The sequence below is a fragment of the Paramisgurnus dabryanus genome, chromosome 24, assembly GCF_030506205.2.
Source record: "Paramisgurnus dabryanus chromosome 24, PD_genome_1.1, whole genome shotgun sequence".
In the NCBI taxonomy this organism is placed as follows: domain Eukaryota; kingdom Metazoa; phylum Chordata; class Actinopteri; order Cypriniformes; family Cobitidae; genus Paramisgurnus; species Paramisgurnus dabryanus.
Genome location: NC_133360.1, coordinates 25232616 through 25255071, shown reverse-complemented (window position 1 = coordinate 25255071; position 22456 = coordinate 25232616). Strand labels below are relative to the sequence as shown.

Below are 22456 nucleotides of genomic sequence, written 5' to 3'. Positions count from 1 at the left end.
ATAATGTATGAAATATTGACTTATCTGTGAGCTTCATTCATTTTTAGAAATTCACGTGACCTCATAATCTTTAATCAAAAACGCTAATCTCCACCCCTTCTCGAAACGATCTCTCTTTACTTCCTGTCACGGGCCTGGGAAAAGACTGCAGTGGTTATCAAATAGCAACATGACCGGTGACTTCTTTTTTCGAGGGTGCTCGATGCGAAGTTCGTCACAACATGTATGTAGCCTGAATGTGTGTGTGTGTGGTTCGTAATTTCAAAATATGTGTTAGGCGCGTCGAGAGATCCTGAAAATAAGTGCCTGCTGCAGACGCGTCTAAAGGGTTTATGATAAAAAAGACACTCGTGTTTGCCAGATACTCACATAATCTCATGCGTAATCAAAGTTTAGTGTTAAGTGAGTGTCTTGCGTGTATTTTGCGAACGTGAGTGTCTCTTTTATCATAAAGGGTTTTGACGCGTCTGCAGCAGGCACTTATTTTGACAAAATACATGATGCACATGGTTCACATGACGCAACAAACACATATTTTGAAAACACGAGCAAAACACATGACACTCGAACACATATTTTGAATTTGCACCCTTCGGAAGAGCAGTCACGAACCGCCACTGAACGTAACCCTACTTCCAACGATCCAATCAATTCTCAATGGACGAATTAAAGTCCAGCCCTACCTTTTATTTTCATTTCACAAGCCGTTTCACAGATGTAAATATGTATTCACAGATATATGTCGACTCACGACTGGAAAAATAAGACAATCGCTACTGTCGTTTCATTGTGATAAACTACGATTTGGGATAAATTGTCATTTTAAATACTATTTAGGACGGATAGTATACGAATTGGGTAGGTTAGGAAGCAGGATATTGCACTGCAAAAAATGATTTTCAAGAAAAAAAATCTTAGTATTTTTGTCTTGTTTTCAGTAAAAATATTAAAAAATTCTTAAATTAAGATGCTTTTTCTTGATGAGCAAAACGACCCGAGAAAATAAGTCTCAAAAATATCAGATTTAAGTGATTTTGTGAATAAAACAAGCAAAAAAAATCTGCCAATGGGGTAAGCAAAAAATCTTGAACATTTTTCTTAAACAGTAAATTCAAGAAAAATTCTATACTTTAAAGGAGATAAAAAAAAGTTTTTTAATGCAAAGTTTTCCTTTACGGATAAGGTTTTAGGTTACAGTTATAATTGTATTCCATTACTGGCCACAGACTAGTAAGCCTATGGTATGTCCACATTTAGATTGCTAGGTAAGCTCGTGCGGGTGTCCTATCTAACACAAGAGCATATTTGAGATTCTAGGTGCGTCTTGACCTTTGCTCTAGCAGATAAGTCTCATCAAAGTGATAATCACCCTTTGCATCCTGTGTCAGTCATGCATCAGTTTCCAGTTTCTGAGACATGCTGTGTTGTATCAGGAGGGAAAGTTCATGACACAGTCTGATGAGGAATTTGACCAACGCCAACGTGTGTAGTCATCACGCACAGCTTTGATCCTTGGTGGACACTTTGTCAATCAGTATGATTAGGGTACAGGAGTTAGTACAAATCTCACTTTGCAAGCTTTATTGTGTATGTTTTAAAAATCACAAATCTATGGAATTATAAATAGTTAAACATCATATTATGTATCATTATCATCATCATATTTTGACCATATAGGGCATGCAAATTTCTCTGCTTAGATAGACAGATATACAGTATAAACTGCAACAGTATATATTTTATTTACACACTGAAAACTGATAAGACAAAATGATAACATAAACAGTATTTTTATGATGCCAAAGGTTCATTTACAAGTGTGATGATAAATATATATTGCATTCAGTACAATGATAAGATACGCCATCTAGTGGATACTTTGAGTTTTTGTTGAAGTTGGAGCTCTTCAAACTTAATGCAAAACCCTTTATTTTATGTATCTGTTATACAATACATTCATTTATTTAGTCATACATTTAAATGTAATTTAATTTTATTGAAGTTTAATGTTACATTTCTATACTTTATGAATAAAAAAGCCCAAATCTACGAAAAACAAACACAATGCAGTGTTACCAAAACTTTACCATGCAGTAATGTAAGCAAACTCAACCGTAATACTAGCAACTGCAATATCACTGTACAAAGAAAAATAGTCACTTCAGAGTAATCGTGAAGTAATATTAAGTAGTTTTCAAGCTTAAAACGACATCCAAAAGAAAAATAAATACGATTAGTGGCGGCCATTGACTTTGTTTTTCGAGGGCGCACGATGCGAAGTTCGTCACAACATGTATGTAGCCCGTCATGTGTGTGGTTCGTAATTTCAAAATATGTGTTCTGCGCGTCGAGCAATCCTTCTGTGCAGTGTTTTGTCAAAATAAGTGGACTTAATGGGCGTTTGCCAGATACTCGCATAATCTCTTGCGTAGTCAGAGTTTACTGTTAAGGGAGTGTCTTGTGTGTATTTCGTGAACGTGAGCGTCTCTTTTATCATAAATGGTTTTGACGCGTGTGCAGCAGGCACTTATTTTGACAAAACACATGATGCACATGACATAACAAACACATATTTTGAAAACAGGAGCAACACATATTTTGAATTTGCACCCCTCGGATGAGCAATCACGCGCCGCCACTGAATACGATTACTGGACACTGTATTTGTTCTGAACATACATGTAATATAAATAAGTCAAATAAGTTTTGCACCCAAAAGAATAACTACCGAGCCCCTAAGGTGACATTGTATTAAAAAATCTAAAGTTTAGTTTCATGTGCTCATGCGAAACCTTAATGTGCAAAATTTTTTTGCAAAGTTAAGTTTTGCACGCATGTGAAACTTTCGCATGCGCACATGAAAGTTTCACGTGAGCACGCAAAAGTTTCATCTGAGCACGCAAAACTAAACTCGATAGTTTCACATGAGCATGCGAAAGTTTCACGTGAGCACGCAAAACTAAACTCGATAGTTTCACACGAGCATGTGAAAGTTTCACGTGAGCACGCAAAACTAAACTCGATAGTTTCACACGAGCATGCGAAAGTTTCACGTGAGCACGCAAAACTAAACTCGATAGTTTCACACGAGCATGTGAAAGTTTCACGTGAGCACGCAAAACTAAACTCGATAGTTTCACACGAGCATGCGAAAGTTTCACGTGAGCACGCAAAACTAAACTCGATAGTTTCACACGAGCATGCGAAAGTTTCACGTGAGCACGCAAAACTAAACTCGATAGTTTCACACGAGCATGCGAAAGTTTCACGTGAGCACGCAAAACTAAACTCGATAGTTTCACACGAGCATGCGAAAGTTTCACGTGAGCACGCAAAACTAAACTCGATAGTTTCACACGAGCATGCGAAAGTTTCACGTGAGCACGCAAAACTAAACTCGATAGTTTCACACGAGCATGCTAAAGTTTCACGTGAGCACGCAAAACTAAACTCGATAGTTTCACACGAGCATGCGAAAGTTTCATGTGAGCACGCAAAACTAAACTCGATAGTTTTACGTCCGCACGCGAAAGGAATTTAACTTAATTTTTGCTCCATGTCCCGTTAGGGGCTCCGTAAATAACAGAAAAAATAAAGGAAATAAAAATTGGAGACTGATTTCCTCACTCAGGACTATTTCATACAGACCACGTATAAACTCTCAATACATGCCTCATTTGACTTCCCATCGCTGTGAATCTTTAAAATTGTACATCTATTAGGTATTTATAACATGTTATTCTCATTTCTTCATTTTACAGTCCATTCATCCATGCATTCAAGTGATAATTCATTGCTTTGGTGCCCTCGGTCTAATATGAATGATTGCATCTCCGGTAGGAGTTGAACCTTTACAATTTTCCCTAAATCCCATCGCTTCATCACTGTCTCCTCCAAGGATTTTTGGGTTTCTCCTTGGTCTCTGCGGCCGGTTCTGCTTTGGGTTGCTTCTCTGCCAAGCTACTAAGCAAAGCAGGCAGATCCTCCGTGATGGCCTTCTCGATCTTCTCCAGAAGGCAGCCACCTGACCAGCTGCAGTGCGAGGAGAGGAGCTTAAATCCAGCGGGAGGATTCACTCCAAAGAAGTCCTGGTACGCCTCCGGTTCCGGCAGATCAAACTTGCTAACGTTGGTCTTGGCCAGAATGGACTTAAAGATGTAAAACTTGTCTGGGTCGCTGACGATATCGCGAAACACCTCGTCTGGGTCGCTGAACCAGCCCAGCTTCTCGTGGTACGTCTGCAGATAGCGGTCGACCAAGAGGGCGTGGATCCGTACGCGGATGCCATGCTGGCGTATAAAGGCGATTTTGTTTTCCAAGCGGTTCTCGATTACCTGATTCAGGTCCTCCAGCAGAGAAATCTCCTCGCGCATGAAGAGGCCTCTGTTGGTGTCGGCAGCGTAGTCCTGTGGCCAGAAGGAGCTGGCGTAGACTCGCGGGGGCTCGGTCACGTTTATCAAGGGTGCCATGCTCCAGAAGAGGGCGCCGTACACACGCATTAGGTCCTGGGTTGACAGACTATCAGCTTTGTTGAGGATTATACGGATCTGTGACTCGCGCCCTTTCATTTGTCTAAATAGCATTTCGAGTTCTGATCCTACATCCAGTTTGGTTGGGTCAAAGACGAGGAAGATGAGGTCAGCACGGTCTATAAACCACTGGCACACTTCGCTATAGGGGTAGCCTACAGGAAAACAAAAAAGGTTGTTAAAGGCGGGGTGCATGATCTCTGAAAGACAATGTTGATATTTGAAATCACCTAAACAAACACACCCCCTACACCAATAGAATCTGGATCTTCTTTTGATAGACCCGCCCCCCAAACACATACATTAACCCAGGCATCAGCTGATCTCCGGGTCTGGCGCTAACACTTTTAGCATAGCTTAGCACAATCCATTAAATCTGATTAGACCATTAGCATTGCGCTAAAAAATAACCAAAGATTGTCAATAGTTTTCCTATTTAAAACTTGACTCTTCTGTAGTTCTGTAATGATATTAGGCAGCAGCCGAAAATAGTCCCCTTAGTAACTATTTTCGTGCAGTGCGTAATATCACTACGCCTCCTGCAGCCATGTTACAGCAGCAAAGTCCTTGATTATTACGCCAGTTTGAGAGTGTAGTTCCTAGCCATATCTGCCTAGAAAATCACAACTTTTAATTTTCCGTCGGTCTTAGTACACGATGTAACTACAGAAGAGTCAAGTTTTAAATCGAAAAAATATCGAAACTCTTTGGTTAATTTTTAGCGCGATGCTAACGGTCTAATCAGATTCAATGGATTGTGCTAAGCTATGCTAAAAGTGGTACCACCAGACCTGGAGATCAGCTGAATGGATTCCAAAACGGTAAAAATAAAATATTTAACTCTAGGGGAGCTGGAAAATTTGCATATTGCTAAGAGTCATGTACAATCGAGTGTTTGTACGATAATTAGTTTTTGTGCTGTATTTTCACCTCTTTCTTGCTGCTTTCGGTTTTCGATAATTCCAGGTGTGTCCACAAAAGTAACCCGCTCAAGGAGTTTGTGCGGCATCTCAATTCCGACCAGCTTCTCTAGGAAACCCTGTCCAAACTTCTCCAGCGGTGAGAAGGAGCGCGAACTGTCGGCTGCCATGACAATGCCCTCGATGGTACGTAGCTTTTCGCCGTGCATTAATACAGTGTATTCTGAGGTTGTGGGCTCAGCCCCTGAAAAAAGAAATGAAAATGTGTTGAATATTTTGAATGCTCCTATCTAACAACTTGTTTGATTCAAGTGTTACCTGTGTAAAGTTGTGACTTGTCTTGGAGATCCAGAAGATAATTGATCATGGAAGACTTGCCAACACTCCAGGGACCCAGAAACAAGACCATGGGCTTTGAGTTGATCTCTGCATCTAAACGGTATAAAGAACAGATTTTGTAAATCTAATATCTGTGGCTTTACATGTTATCATCATGATTGTCAAATGACGTTTACCTGACACCTCGTGCTGTCTGAGTTCATTGTATTTGTAGGCATTCTCTAGGGGTTTAATTGCTGTGCTGTAGATATGCTGCAGCTTTTTCAGAGCATCTATGGGGAAAAGAAAGAACATAAAGGAACATAGAAAGAATAGAAATGTAGCAGGTAGGTATAAATGTAACACACACAAAAGTTGTACATCGTTTTTCAGACTAACACATTTTCAGTTATTTTAGAAAATGTCCTAGCACTTCCAAGCTTTATAACAGTTACAAATGGGGTCCATTAACTCTTTCCCCACCAGTGTTTTTTAAAAAAAGTTGCCAGCCAGCAAAAGCATTTTTTATGATTTTCACAAAAGTTTAATGGCTTCCAGAAAATGTTCTTCTTTAAATATATAAACATACAATATTTCAAATGAAAGAAAACACACACACACACACACAAAATAGGTTTCATCCTATCTTCATTTGTTCTCTCTTAATCACCTCTCAAATGTGAGCAAAACATTTTGAGCAAAAAGCTGAGATAATTGGATTTCTGTGAAGGACTTTTACTCTAAAAAATAATTCTGGGGATCTGTTGCCACTATTTAATTTAACGCATTAGTGCAAGTTAAAAATTCTAAATAATTGATTTATTGAAAGATTTAAAGTTGCAAACGTTTTTTATTGAGTTGTCCAGACATGATAATGTTGATAGTTATATCAAGTTAATATTGTGTGTAACTTCAAATTAATTATCTGTGTTAATTTGTTTAAAACATTATTTAAGTTGTAGTAACTCAATGCCTTTACCTTGATAACTTCAGGTTCCCAGCATGCTTTGCATGGGACTTGATAGTGAGAGTAAATGTAGAAATATGGGCCTCTATCTTACACCCGGCGCAATGCACGACGCAAGTGTATTTTGCTAGTTTCCACCCTGCGCAATTATCATTTTCACGTTTAGCGCTAAGTTGTTTAAATAGCAAATGCATTTGCGCCCCCTTTTGCGCCCATGGGCGTTCTGGTCTGAAATCGAGGTGTGTTCAGGCGCATTGTTGGCAACTAAAATAGACTACGCCATTGACCAACAAAAACCTGCTCTAAAGTCTAAAGTCAATGGCGCAATATGTTTTTTTGTTATTTAAAGAGCGCGTTAGTAATATGCGCCTATAAACGGGAGGACAACGCGGGTTTGCTCATCACATACATGAATGCGCAGCAGCACAAAAACGCTTTTAAAAATGAAAGATTTAAGGATTGAATGTAAAAGATTATTATTGGGTCTCTTGGACATAAATGAGGACAGATTATGAGATATTAGATGGCGCAAAGAGCTGCTTCACCTGTAGCCTGGTAAGTAAATAAATGATTTGCTTTAAACAAATGCATCTGTTTTTAAATGTTTTTTAAATGCTACCTCACGGATTTATTGTATATGATGACTCTGTACCTGTGGATATGGTGAGATGAGAAACATTTTTAAGTAATGCTTAAAAGAAAATGACGCTGTCCAAGTGCTGAAACGTGCGGAGAGCCGTTTGTAAATTCTTTATCTCCTGTTTGTTACAAATAAAGTGTTTTTAAAGTACAAACCTTTTCTTACATACTTGTAAATTATTTTTTGATGATATTGGATAGCCATACATTTAAAGCAATTACAAGCCTGCTGTCTACTTCCATGACTAAAAGAAAATGGGTTTTAAAGGTTTTAATAAAAAATAACAATTTCAATACAAGTGAAAAACAACACAATTATTTAACATAAATCTTAAACTGGGGGTCTTCTTCCTCCGCTTAGTTTTTCAGTTTACAAAGTCCGTCATCTAAATAGGGATTAAACATAGCGCCAACGCAACTGGCTTTTAAAGGGGATGAGAGCTGAGACTCTCATTGGTTTATTGCACGTTACGCCCCAAAATACTCCCATTAATCATTAAAAAAATAGGACCAACCCTTTTCGACCATGCGCTCGGCGCACAAACCATTTTTCCCGTCATTGAATTAGCAAAAGTGGATTCGGACACGCCCATTTAGATGTTGCGCTGTGCGCTTTAGACAATGTGTTTAGATCATTAAAATAGGGCCCCTGGTCTCTGTTTAATGGTTTGGCTAGGGACAAAACTGAACTCTGAAACAAATACCTCGTCAAAAATAAAGTTTTGATTTCCTAAAGACGAGGGGAGATGGCGATCATGGATCACTGCTATGAGAAGGGAGATTTGGCAGCTGATCTGTAGTTAAGATTGTATACATTATATAGTAAATATTTTACAAAGTAAGGTTAGCTTAGTGTTTTTTTGATATGCTTTAGCTATGGTTTGAACTAATGTAATCTACATGTTGTTTATTTTGCTTGTTATCAGAAATAAAATACTCTTAAAGGACTATGTTGTGTGAAAGTTTACCGGAAGTTCTGCTTGTTCCACGAAAGCTGTTTGTTTATGTTGTTATGCTAAAACCATCTATTTCGAAATCCTTCTCAATTTTCTTTGAAATCCTCATTTTAACTTGTGACTGCCATTGTAGTGTACCTATTGCAACATGTGCTCACTACGCTCCCTAGTAAACGCAGAGGAGTCCAAGAGGGCGTTGTTACCGGAAGCTAGTTATTTTCATTTATAAAGTTTTAAATATGGATATTTTTCTTACAAAATTGCAACGATTACCATCTGACGGCATGTATTTATCCCACTGGAGCCATTGGGATTATTGTTAACAAGGATGGATGCACATTCTTTGGGCTTTAAGAAAGTGGACCCCATTTTTAACCATTATAAAGCTTGGAAGAGCTAGGAAAATGTATAAAATAACTGAAAATGTGTTAATCTGAGAAATGATGGACAAATGTATCTCAGATGGCTTCAGGTTAAGGAAATCATGGGGTAATTTTTATTTTTGGTCGATTTATCCCTTTAACTCATTGAATACAGATTCTGAATACAGATTCACGCTATTTTATTTAAATACTTTATTTAATTGCACAACATTTTGCATGCAAATTAATGTTAAATAAAGAAATCATATTTGTGGTTTCTTTTATGACAATAAGTTCAAAAGGTTCATGAAACAACAGAAGACTGGTGTAACTAATGCAATGAGCACTCACAAAATATTTAGATTAAATTGTATATGTACTGAAAAAAAACCTTCTGGACATCGGTTGCACATAAATTAAATTAGTTTTTTTTTTAATTAATTTCATTTTAAGAAAACTTGATTCAATCATGTTGAATTGGTGTACATAATTAAAAACTGCACTGTAAAAAATGTCTGTAGAAATTACAGTATTACTGGGTTTTACTGGCAACTAGCTGCCAGTAACTTACTGTAGATTTTACTTTTATGTTATTTACTACCAACAGTTTGTTCAAAGTTAAAATGAACATGAAACATTTTCAGTCTTTATTATCTACAGTAAGTTACTGGCAACCAGCTGCATAATTACAGCTATTTTTTTACAGTGTGGAGATTTTTTTCAATGTGTAGATGACATTACATCTAGGGAAAGGTTCTTGTTTTTTTAGTTATTTCATTATAAACAAGGTTGAATACTTTTGTCTTACCAACAAATGCCTTTGATGGTTCAGCTGAGGCAAGATGAAGTGCATCTTCAATGTGAGACCGATCTCTTGTGCCTGAAGCTGATGGCGTTGTTTTCTTCCCTGTTAGAAAAAGCAATAGTAAAAATGAGATTAAAACAATCAATTTATAAATCTTTTATCATCAATTTTTAGGGTTAAGCGGTGTAAGTTGTCCCCTATAGATGCAGTGTATTATTAAAAACATCCAAAATATGACAAAACTCTCCTCAACACACAGCAGAGAACATATTGTTATGAATAACCATGGACTTTTGCCAAGCGTTATTACTGCTCGGTTATTTTGGTCGTGGGTTTATTCAGGTCATGTGCTACCTTTGGCCAAAGTATCAGGTGGGGAAAATGAGGGACTTTTACATTAGAATCCTACACTGCCTCCCAATGATTGAAAAATATAGCTCTATCTCATCTGACATTTCCACCACAATAAAATTTTAAGAGAGATGTTGTGATTATTCTAAATGTTAAAGTAAAAAAAAACTGTGTTAGACATTTTTGTTAATTATTTTTTATATTTTAATGTCATTTGATGATAGAAATTTAGTAGTGACACAACAGTCATTCTGTTAAATGTCGCTCGCTTTGGAAATCTCTAAGAATGTAGTTTTCATGTTTCAAAACCTTTTTTCATTAATAATGATGTCATGACAGTAATTTATTAATTTGTGACAAGAGTATGCAGCAAACCGTTGACACCTAGTGGCCTTAGTTGGTAAAACCACTAAAAGTGTGACAAAAACCTTATTGTTTGTGATTTTAAATTGAAATGGCCTTATTTTGATAGCATTTTGGGAGTAAAACATTTTTGTTGTTATGGGTTTAAAAAAAAATTTATTGAAAAACTTGAAAGTGTCTTCTTTAAAAAAGAGATCAAGATTTTGCTTCTAGACCAAAGAATGGCAGAGTAAACTTAATTTGAAGGGTGGTGGGGGGTGACAGTTAAGGGTTAAAGGGATAGTTCACCCAAAAATGAAACTTTTCTTATTATTTACTCATCCTCATTTTGTTACAAAGCTGTATACATTTCTTTGTTTGGATGAACACAAAGAAAGATATTTTGAGAAATGTTTGTAACCAAACCGATCATGAGCCCCATTGACAACCATAGTATTATTTTTCCAACTATGGATGTCAATTGGGCTTCTGATAGGTTTGGTTACAAAGTTCCCTTAAAATTTACTGTACCTTTCACAGATTCCTTGGGTGCTGGTTTATCAGGTGAAACTGTTACTTCTTCAGCATTTGCAGGAACATCTTCATAAACGTCATTTGGTTTTGGAGTAGGTTCTGCCACCTCCTCTAATACATCTTTGGCTTCACCCACAACCTCCTGAACAACCTCTGGTCCATGTTCCTCAGCAGCCGCTACAACAGTATCATCAGTTTCCTCCGTTTCAGCCTCTTCAGGTTCTTCCACAGATGCTGACTGCTCTTCTGAGGTACTTTCACTTTCTTCTACAATGACAGACAGTTCTTCTGGAGCTTCTTTCTCTGTTACAGCTTCCTCCTCGGTCAGTATTATAGCTTCTTCTGGTCTCCCCTCCACCTGCTCCAATGGATCTCCATGGTGAGATAATGTTTCTGTCTCTTCTGAATTAGAAAGCTCCTGTGTCACCTCATCAGGTTGAGGAACCTCCTCTTTCTCCTCTACCTCCACTTCAGTATGAGACACATTCTCTTCCTCATCTGCAACCTCATCGGTCTGGTCAATCTCATCTTCTTTCACTATCTCCTCTTCAGTCTGATAAACCTCCTCTTCCTTGACTACCTCCTCAACAGTCTCAGAAACCTCCTCATCCTCCACTACCTCCTCAACAGTCTCAGCAACCTCATCTTCCTCCACTACCTCCTCTTTAGTCTCATGAACCTCCTCTTCCTCCACTACCACCTCTTCTTCTTCCACTACCTCCTCTTCAGTCTCATGAACCTCCTCTTCCTCCACTACCACCTCTTCTTCCTCCTCTTCAGTCTCATGAACCTCCTCTTCCTCCACTACCTCCTCTTCCGTCTCATGAACCTCTTCTTCCTCCACTACCACCTCTTCTTCCTCCACGACCTCCTCTTCAGTCTCATGAACCCCCTCTTCCTCCACTACCAGCTCTTCTTCCTTCACTACCTCTTCTTCAGTCTCATGAACCTCTTCTTCCTCCACTACCTCATCTTCAGTCTCATGAACCTCCTCTTCCTCCTCTTTCAAAGATTCCTCAACAACCATAGGTGCCTCTACATCACTGTGTTCCTCCCCCTCTGCCTCCTCATCCACAACCTCAAGAGCTTCATCTTTCATATCTTCCTGCTCTTCCTGTGCCTCCCCTTCAAATATCTCCTCAGAGCTCTCCTCCTCACTTAACTCTTCATCCTTCTCTTCTGAAACGACCTCCTCTTCCTCATTCGAGCTGACCTCTTCTGCGTTGGTGTGAATATGTCCACCAGGGCTGCAGGGTTGGCAGACAGGTCTCTTTGGGGCAGGTGTGTCATTGGAGGAGCTTCGGCTGATATCTTCTGTGCCATCACAGCTGGTGAAAAGCTCACCTTCGGGCTTCAGCTGTAGAGGCACAAGCGGATCACTCTCAGACTTTACTGCATCTGCGAAGGTAAAAACTCCACATTAACACACAGTATTTTTTTCTCTGACATCATTGCCTGGGTTGCGTATGTGCGCGGCGGGTCTATCAAAAGAAAGTTCAGATTCTATTGGGGTAGGGGTGTGTTTTTTAGGTGTTTTCAAATATCAACATTGGCTTTTAGAGATCATGCACCCTGCCTTTAAATGACTCATGGAGACTCGCTTAAAATCAGGTCCAGCTTTATCTTTGCTAAAAGAAAATATCTGGGAAGAGCCAAATCTTTGAAGTTTATTAAACCTATGTGATATGAATGACCTTATAATGTCTTGCTTCACTAAATCCCTATGTGAATTATAGACAACACAACATAATGACTTTTCAATTGCCTTTCCAATAATAATCACGCATATGAATTTGAACAACCCTTGACTTAGTGGCAGGGCTGCTTTGATGTCAAATATGTGGCAATGACCAATCTCTGTGATTCATGCGATGATGGATGCTTTCGATGAGAGTGAAATGCTTAACGCTTGAATCACATCCTGAAATAGGCAGTAGTGTTGGCAGGAGAGGAAAACGCCAAGTCCTTTCTGTTCACGTGGATCATCAGAGGAAGGTTTATTTTTCATACTGCTCTGCTAAAGGTCTTAGCAGCATGGCGGCTTTGTACTGACTCTTCACCTCTAGGTTTAAAGGGGACATTTCACAAGACTTTTTAAAGATGTCAAATAAATATTTGGTGTCACCAGAGTACGTATGTGAAGTTTTAACTCACAATACCCTAAAGATAATTTATTATAACATGTTAAAATTGCCACTTTCAAGAAAATAATTTCTTACTATTTTTGTCTTGTTTTCAGTAAAAATATAAAAAAAATCTTAAATTAAGATGCATTTTCTTGATGGGAAAAATGACCCAAGAAAATATGTCTATTTTTAGACCAAAAATATCAAATTTTGAATTTGATTTTTTTCTTGAATTTAGTGTTTAAGAGAAATGTTTAAGATTTTTTTTGCTTACCCCATTGGCAGATTTTTTTGCTTGTTTTATGCACAAAATCACTTCAATTTTATATTTTTGGTCTAAAAACAAGACTTATTTTCTTGGGTCGTTTTGCTCATCAAGAAAAGCATCTTCATTTAAGAATTTTTAGATATTTTTACTGAAAACAAGACAAATATACTGAGAATTCTTTTCTTGAAAATCATTTTTGGAAGTGTGTGAGCAAAACTGTGCTGTTTTTGGGTGTGTCCTTTAAAATGCAAATGAGTTGAAATCTGCACCAAATGACAGTGACATAGGGGCTGTTTACACTTGGTATTAAGATGTGTTTTCATCGATCGGATCACAAGTGGACGAGAGAGACACATTACGTTTACACCTGGAATTTAAATCCGTCTCTTTTGTCCATTTCGACCGCTTCTGTCCTGAATACTGTGAGAGGACGGTTCGTGAGACGGTGGGCGAATCTCTCTGCTGTCATTCAAATCCGAGCGGGAGTAATTATGAGTTTATATGGACGCAAACTAATATTATGTCGGAGTCCACTGCTTGTTTAGCAAGTATACATGCTGCACAGTGTTTTGTACGTGTGTATGTAAGAGCTTTCTCTGAATTTTCGGCGCAATTGATGAAATAGGATCGCGCAACTTTCACACGCTTTCAAAACAAAACTACGGAGAACACCCGCATTAGTTTTATCAATGAAAGGCTAAAAATAGCGCTGTTCACCGTATGTTCACGCCAGAAGTCAAAAAAAGACGTAAAATTTGTGTTTAATACCTCAGATTAGATAAATGGGCGGAGAGAAGGCGGTCGCGTGTGGCTGTTCGAACACATTCAACCACATATGCGTCCCGCGACTCCAAAGCGATCCAATCGAAAGTGGTTCCGACTACCTCTGGATGTGGTTGAAAGTGGTCGAAAGTGGATGAGCGCAAAACGTTGTGATCCGATCGACGAAAACGCATGTTAATGCCAAGTGTAAACAGCCTCATAGTTGGATTGTGCAGATTAAGGGGTGGTATTATCCCCTTCTGACATCGCAAGGGGAGACAAATTTCAAAGATCTATGACTTTCACATGCTTGCACACTGCAAAAAAGGACTTTCTTACTTAGTATTTTTGTCTTGTTTTCAGTAAAATTATTAAAAATTATTACATTAAGCTGTATTTTCTTAATGAGCGAAATGACCTAGGAAAATAAGTCTAGTTTTTAGACAAAAAATATAAACTTTAAGTAAAGCAGTGCTTAAAACATGCAAAAAAATCTACCAAGGGAATACATTTTTTTTTCTTGAAATAAGTTTACTTGTTTAAGCACAAATTCGCTTAAATTTTATATATATTTTTTTGTCTAAAACTAGACTTATTTTCCTACACTGCAAAAAAAATGAGTTAAGAAAAAAAGTATTTTTGTCTTGTTTCCAGTAAAAATATCTAAAAATTGATGAGCAAAACGAAAAAATAAGTCAATTTTTGACCAAAATTATCAAATTTAAGTGATTTTGTGCATAAAACAAGCAAAAAAATCTTGAAAATTTTTCTTAAACACTAAATTCAAGACAAATTAAAGAGAAATCTAAAAACTAGACTTATTTTCTTGGGTTTTTTGCTCATCAAGAAAAAGCAACTTAATTTAAGAATTTTTAGATATTTTTTTACTGAAAACAAGACAAAAATACTAAGATTTTTTTTCTTGAAAATCATTTTTGCAGTGTACTGTTTGCAGTAAAAATACAAAAAAATTCTTAAATCAAGATGTATTTTTTGATGAGCAAAATTACCTAAGAAAATAAGTTTAGTTTTTAGACAAAAAAAATAAACTAAGTAAAGCAGTGCTTAAAACAAGCAAAAAATAATAATAATAATCTGCCAATGGAATAAGAAATGTTTTCTTGAAATAAGTTTTTTCTTGTTCCATTGACAGTTTTTTTTTGCCTGTTGTAAGCACAAATTTGCTTATATTTTATATATTTTTGGTCTAAAAACTAAACTTATTTCTTAGGTAATTTTGCTCACCAAGAAAATACATCTTAATTTAAGAATTTTTAGATATTTTATCTGAAAACAAGACAAAAGTACTAAGTAAGAAAGTCATTTTTTGCAGTGTACAGAGAATGGTTTACCAAAACTAAGTTAGCCTACTGGGTTGATCTTTTTCAAATTTTTTAGGCTGATAAAAGCACTTAGGACCTAATTATAGCACTTAAACATAAAAAGTCAGATTTTCATGATATGTCCCCTTTAATGTCACACGCTTTCACTGAAATCAACAACATTAAAGATCATTCTGTGAAAGATCATAATCGTGACATCTTGACTGAGTTAGACTGAAATCAATGTGAAATCGAGACAAAGACACGTAAGAAGTAGACTTCATGTCAAAACAATGCTCACAGCAGAGGGCACCAGAGCGGCTATAGTTAGTGCCGATAAATTTGGCATTCCCTGTGCTCCAGACCACTTGTATATTACATAAAACCGGCTTATCTGTTCCTTGGATGTGTCTAATTGATTTAAATCGACTCCAGCGGCCAGTCAGTGTGAGATGTTTTGCACATTTCCCATGCCTGCACACACAGTAGAGCTGGATATAATCCAAAGACATAGTCATAAGTGTAAGCTGCGAGTGTGATAACAGTCTTAAAGGTCCACAGTAGACTAGTTGGAAATGTATAAGTTTTTTTGTTAGCTAGTGCATTGTTTTTGTACAATGATTGGCTGGTGTGAGAGAACTGTAACAGGGAAAGCCCCTGTTGCTAAAATAGACTCGATACAGTAGCGTTGCAAAGTCCTACTGTTAACATAATGGTTGCCCTTACATGGCCTGCAGGACAGAAATAAATGCTGATTGAGACACCGCGGATGCGACAGCAGCTGCCGACTGCGTCTGTTTACGTGGACAAGGAGTACAAGGGGGCGTGTAAGCGGAGCTGTGAAGAGGCTATGTTTGAGTATTTGCAACATGGCCACGTAATTGAACTGTGAAGAGTGTCTGATTTCAGGCCGTACTCTAGACCTTTACCACCTGACTGTGCATGGAGAGTACCAGAAGAAGATCAGTACAAGGACAGACAAGGAGAACCTTTACAGTAGTGCATGCAGACACGACAGTCTCCGATTATTAGGAGGGTGCTTTTATACTAGGTTGGTCTAAACCAACGTGACGCGACGTTGATGGATCCACAATTCAGTTTGGAAACGCATGACGTCACCCATTAAAAGTGAATGGGAAGCGTTAACGCTAATGCCCCGTGTGAATGTACCGCTACCCCAGTTCTGAACCACGGTAAACTTGCGTCATCAAGCTGCAGCCATGTACTGACATTGCTAGTAGGGTTGTGCTGATAGACGATACTATTGTGTATCCAACATATGCTAGGCTTTCATGGCGATTATTATCATCATAGTTTCACATTTACATGCCCAATGCGTGCTTTTCCTAGAATGAGATGGTTTGTAGGCTTCACTTTGTGATGGAGAGCTTGTAACGTGCGCAGATTCCTTCTCGCATGCATCTGGACTTGTAATGCGCATGACTCGAACTCTCACATGAGCTTGTAATACGCGCGGCTTTGCCGTTACCTTCCAGTAGAGAGGTTGTTTGCCCCTGGCATAAACCACGCCCACTCGCGGGAACAGCTACAACCTGAATGATGCTCGGGATTGTGCGAAGGGGGTTGCACACCGGACAAGAAGAGCACCACTGCGTCATGTATAGGACAACTGGAAGTGCACATTAAATTGCGCGAGCTTAGTCAGATAGCGTCTACTTCAAAATGCTAGCTTTAGCAGCCAATGTTAATCGCTAACGATTTGGGACAAATATGATGTTATGTAATGTTAAACTATGTAAGTTGCGCTCTGTGGTGCAACAGGGATTTGGGCAGTGTCCAGAGCCGCCAGGCACTGCCGGTGTGTGTGTACATTCATAGAAAATAATGTGATTTATTTTTAGATGCATGGCGCGATGCGACACGGCACTTCTCGTCCGGTGTGCGACCCTTTTTAAAGGCAGAGCCATGCACAGTGGCTCAAGTGTGTAATCAAGCCACCATTTTAGGCCCGCCTCGAAAATCCTGAACTCAGAAATGGTGAAAAACTGTTTAATGATTTAACTCTGTGATTCAGTACTACATAGCCTAGTTAACAGTATTTGTGGCATGTTTTAGCAACAAATTTCTAACATTTATGCATTTAGAATAAAAAAATTGGCTTTAAAGGGACACACCGTTTTTTTAAATAGGTTCATTTTCCAGCTCCCCTAGAGTGAAACATTCGATTCTTACCGTTTTGAAATCCATTCCTCTGATTTCCGGGTCTGGCGGTATCACTTTTAGCATAGCTTAGCATAATCCATTGAATCTGATTAGACCATTAGCATCGCACAAAAAAAACCCTAAAGAGTTTCAATATTTTTCCCATTTAAAACTTGACTCTTCTGTAGTTACATCGTGTACTAAGACCGACAGATAATTAAAAGTTGTGATTTTCTAGGCAGATTTGTCTAGGAACTATACTCTCATTCTGGAGTAATAATCAAGGACTGCTTCCGTACTATGGCTGCAGTAGGCGCAATGATATTACACAGCGCCCAATAGCTCAATAGCTGGGTACTATTTTCGGCCACTGCATAATATAATTGCGGAAAAATATCGAAACTCTTTGGTTATTTTTGAAGGCGATGCTAATGGTCTAATCAGATTCAATGGATTGTGCTAAGCTATGCTAAAAGTGCTAGCGCCAGACCCGAAGATCAGCTGAATGGATTCCAAAACGATTAAAATGAAATGTTTAACTCTAGGGGAGCTGGAATATGAGCTTTTTTTAAGTGGAGTGTTCCTTTTAGAGACAAGAAAAGCATTGATATCTGATTATGACTTTAATTGCAATAGATCACGACTAGCTATCATAAATTAAACTGCTCCTTTATAGCTCAGTGGTAAAGAAATGCAAAAGGACATGAATTCGAACCTGGGGAACACATGCTAAGCTTTGAATACATAAAAATGCATTGAAATGCATAAATAAATAAATAAACTACAAAAGTAATTTTAGGAACAATATCTGCACAGATGCAACAAGTGTTTTTCCTATATGTGTGGGACATCAAAATGGCATCTTCATTATTAAGGGGTATAAAGTTGTTGGGTGTGTGTGTGTGTTCTTCACACTTTGCATCAGCTGGCGTCATGCCTCACAGTAGATGACATCTCGCCTTGTGAATAAGAGTGTGCACGTGTGTTAACTACTTATTCATGTCCATCAGGAACTCTGAGTTACATAATTCAAGAGCCGAACCGAACGGACGTCAATTACAATTTTTAAGACCAGGTTTAACAGTATCTTCCGGACACATTTTTGCTTGCATTACACATATCGTACATGCCATCCAAAGACCAAAGGGTTGCAGAAAATATGTGACCCCCTGATCACAAAACCAGTCACAAAAGTAGCATGGGTATATTTGTAGCAATAGCCAACAATACATTGTATGGGCCAAAATTACAGAATTGTTTTTTAATGCCAAAAATCAATAGGATATTAAATGCAGAATATATTTCCTACTGAAAATATTTAAAAAATGTATTTATCATTAGTCATATGTGTTGCTAAGGACTTCATTTGGACAACTTTTCTTTCAATATTTCGATTTTTTGCACCCTCAGATTCCAAATTTCAAAATGGTTCCTTACAAACCATGCATTAATGAAAAGTATAACTAAAAATAAATAAATGCTACAGTGACATAGCAGATATAAAATAATTTATACACCTCCATTCCTTTAATACCTCATTATGCCATAAATAACAGAGGAATTCTACATCACAATTATACAATTCCTGTAAACTTAATTCCCAACACAAAACATCCAATCACTGTTCAATACGTCTGATCCATTAATTCCAATGTACACACACCAGTTAATTACATGTTTGTCACATTATGTGTGGTCCATATGTGACTAGTGACGGATAATCTTGTCTCTTACCTGCAGTGGTGAGTGCCAGCAGAGCCAGCAGGCAGCAGACGGGGAGAAAAAGCCTCATTTTGACTGCCAGGGCTGGTTGCTTCCCTTCTCATGCTATATATACCCCAGCAGAAAGGCAAAAGGGCATATGGATGGTCTGGGGGTGGGGCGGTGCTCTCGGACATTACGGCATGGGCACAAGTGTCAGCAATGGGGAGTGAGAGCAGCTGCCTTCTCCAATCAGAAGACCTGAAACCTAGGCAGGAGTGAGAGAGAAAGACCTTTTAAAAAGTTACATTTTTTCAATTTTTTTGGAAAAAGATACATGCAAAAGTTGGAAAAGTTGAATGAATATGAACTATAAGGGACTGTGCGCACTGTAAAAAAAATTAACGTTTTGTAAAAAAATGTAAGGCAAAATAAATACTGTAAAATACCTACCCACTCTCACAAAATTTCGTGATAGTCACGTAACTTTTTGATTCTTTTTTTGTGATATTGTCACGAATATCTGAGTTTTTTTGGGGGTCCTATCACGAATTTCTAAATTTGGTGTTTGCGTTTGGAGGTCACTTTAAGTATTGGTTTATACAATTTTTTTCTGATTTATTTTTTTATATTTTCTGATTTTTAAACCATTGTCACCTGGCGTTAGGTTTGGGTTTGGGTAAGGATGTCATTTTATGTAAATCTAACTCTAAACCGAAGCGATAATGGTAAGAAAATAGGACAAAACAGTTGAGTAACCAATACGTGACAGTGTAAACAGAAATTTGTGATACGATCATGGAAAAACGTGGAAATTTGTGACAATATCACAAAAAAAGAATCAAAAAGTACATTTTCTGTAATTGAAAAATAAAATTTTTCCTGTAATTTTATAGATTTTCAGTATTTTCTTGAAACTTTTTGTGTTCAGTACAGTATGTTCAAGGAAATAAATTTAAAAAAAATTATCACAAGGGCAAAACAGTATCTTAATCACTTATTTACCTGTCTGCAAGAATATACCAATATAGCTTGGTCGAAACTGCAATTTATCTATATTCTTTGTTCATAACTGCAACAATATACAGCACCAGTATAAAAATTATAGCACATCTACAACAATTTAGCAACAGTTTGTTTATACCTGGAATAGGCTATATATTTACAAAAAATTTATCATAACTGCAACAATATTCCAATATAAAAAGCAATCCACAAGTTTGGGTTTGTGCGCATGAAATGTTAACTTTGAGTCAATCATATAATTTTAATAAATGATTAAAAGTAATGTATGTGAGTTTTGTCTTACTTGTGAACAGTGTTGGGTGTAAGTAATTAGTTAATGTAAAAAGTAAACAATTAATTTTAATTACAGTTACTTCTGATGTTATTGATATAATTATTATGCATGTACTGTATCAATGATATACAGTATTGTTCAAAATAATAGCAGTACAATGTGACTAACCAGAATAATCAAGGTTTTTAGTATATTTTTTATTGCTACGTGGCAAACAAGTTACCAGTAGGTTCAGTAGATTCTCAGAAAATAAACGAGACCCAGCATTCATGATATGCACCCTCTTAAGGCTGTGCAATTGGGCAATTAGTTGAAAGGGGTGTGTTAAAAAAAAATAGCAGTGTCTACCTTTGACTGTACAAACTCAAAACTATTTTGTACAAACATTTTTTTTCTGGGATTTAGCAATCCTGTGAATCACTAAACTAATATTTAGTTGTATGACCACAGTTTTTTAAAACTGCTTGACATCTGTGTGGCATGGAGTCAACCAACTTGTGGCACCTCTCAGCTGTTATTCCACTCCATGATTCTTTAACAATTCATTCACATTTCTTGGTTTTGCTTCAGAAACAGCATTTTTGATATCACTCCACAAGTTCTCAATTGGATTAAGGTCTGGAGATTGGGCTGGGCACTCCATAACATTAATTTTGTTGGTTTGGAACCAAGACTTTGCCCGTTTACTAGTGTGTTTTGGGTCATTGTCTTGTTGAAACAACCATTTCAAGGGCATGTCCTCTTCAGCATAGGGCAACATGACCTCTTCAAGTATTTTAACATATGCAAACTGATCCATGATCCCTGGTATAGGTAAATAGGTAAATAGGCCCAACACCATAGTAGGAGAAACATGCCCATATCATGCTCCATGCTTCACTGTGTACTGTGGCTTGAATTCAGAGTTTGGGGGTCGTCTCACAAACTGCCTGTGGCCCTTGGACCCAAAAAGAACAATTTTACTCTCATCAGTCCACAAAATGTTCCTCCATTTCTCTTTAGGCCAGTTGATGTGTTCTTTGGCAAATTGTAACCTCTTCTGCACATGCCTATTTTTTAACAGAGGGACTTTGCGGAGGATTCTTGAAAATAGATTAGCTTCACACAGACGTCTTCTAACTGTCACAGTACTTACAGGTAACTCCAGACTGTCTTTGATCATCCTGGAGGTGATCATTGGCTGAGCCTTTGCCATTCTGGTTATTCTTCTATACATTTTGATGGTTGTCTTCCGTTTTCTTCCACGTCTCTCTGGTTTTGCTCTCCATTTTAAGGCATTGGAGATCATTTTAGCTGAACAGCCTATCATTTTTTGCACCTCTTTATAGGTTTTCCCCTCTCCAATCAACTTTTTTATCAAAGTACGCTGTTCTTCTGAACAATGTCTTGAACGACCCATTTTCCTCAGCTTTCAAATGCATGTTCAACAAGTGTTGGCTTCATCCTTAAATAGGGGCCACCTGATTCACACCTGTTTCTTCACAAAATTGATTTCTCAGTGATTGAATGCCACACTGCTATTTTTTTGAACACACCCCTTTCAACTAATTCAACTAATTGCCCAATTGCACAGCCTTAAGAGCGTGCATATCATGAATGCTGGGTCTCATTTGTTTTCTGAGAATCTACTGAACCTACTGGTAACTTGTTTGCCACGTAGCAATAAAAAAATATACTAAATACCTTGATTATTCTGGTTAGTCACATTGTACTGCTATTATTTTGAACAATACTGTATCTAAATGATATTCTTAGGTGCAAAGCTGTACTTTTTGAAAGGGTTCAGCCCCAGTGACAGAAAAGGTACAGTTTTGTACCTTTATTTCTGACGTGTAGGCTAGCGGTGGGTGTGTCAGACAGAGTTACAGCATGCATGAAGATGAAAAAGGTGTGTATGGACTTATCTAACTCTGGGGGATACGGTGAATAGGCTAAAGTCCCCAAAAGTCGGCGTGTTTCTTTAAGTGCTATAATTGTGTCCCCAGTGCTTCTATCAACCTAGAAAATGTGAAAAGATCAACCCAGTAACTTAGTTTTGGTAAATCATTCTCTGCAAGCATGTGAAAAAATAGCTCATTGAAATTTGGCTCC

At 37.7% G+C, this 22456-nt stretch overlaps 1 protein-coding gene across 4 annotated transcripts; it reads right to left on the bottom strand.

The window, feature by feature from the left end:
- Positions 1 to 1554: 1554 nt before the first annotated feature.
- On the bottom strand, positions 1555 to 19251 carry LOC135741013 (uncharacterized). Of its 4 annotated transcripts, none has more exons than XM_065259624.1 (8): positions 19099 to 19251; positions 11514 to 12121; positions 10721 to 11462; positions 9500 to 9598; positions 5965 to 6060; positions 5768 to 5881; positions 5460 to 5693; positions 1555 to 4684 (listed from the first exon to the last, which is right to left on the bottom strand). In XM_065259624.1, exons 1-8 carry the CDS (start codon positions 19154 to 19156, stop codon positions 3882 to 3884), a joined length of 2754 nt encoding a protein of 917 aa, XP_065115696.1. In that variant the 5' UTR covers positions 19157 to 19251; the 3' UTR covers positions 1555 to 3881. The 4 variants fall into 4 exon arrangements, with proteins under 4 accessions (XP_065115696.1, XP_065115697.1, XP_065115698.1 ...); XM_065259625.1 differs by having other exon boundaries at positions 10721 to 11573; positions 11673 to 12121; XM_065259626.1 differs by having other exon boundaries at positions 10721 to 11483; positions 11673 to 12121.
- Between the last annotated feature and the right edge of the window lie 3205 nt (positions 19252 to 22456).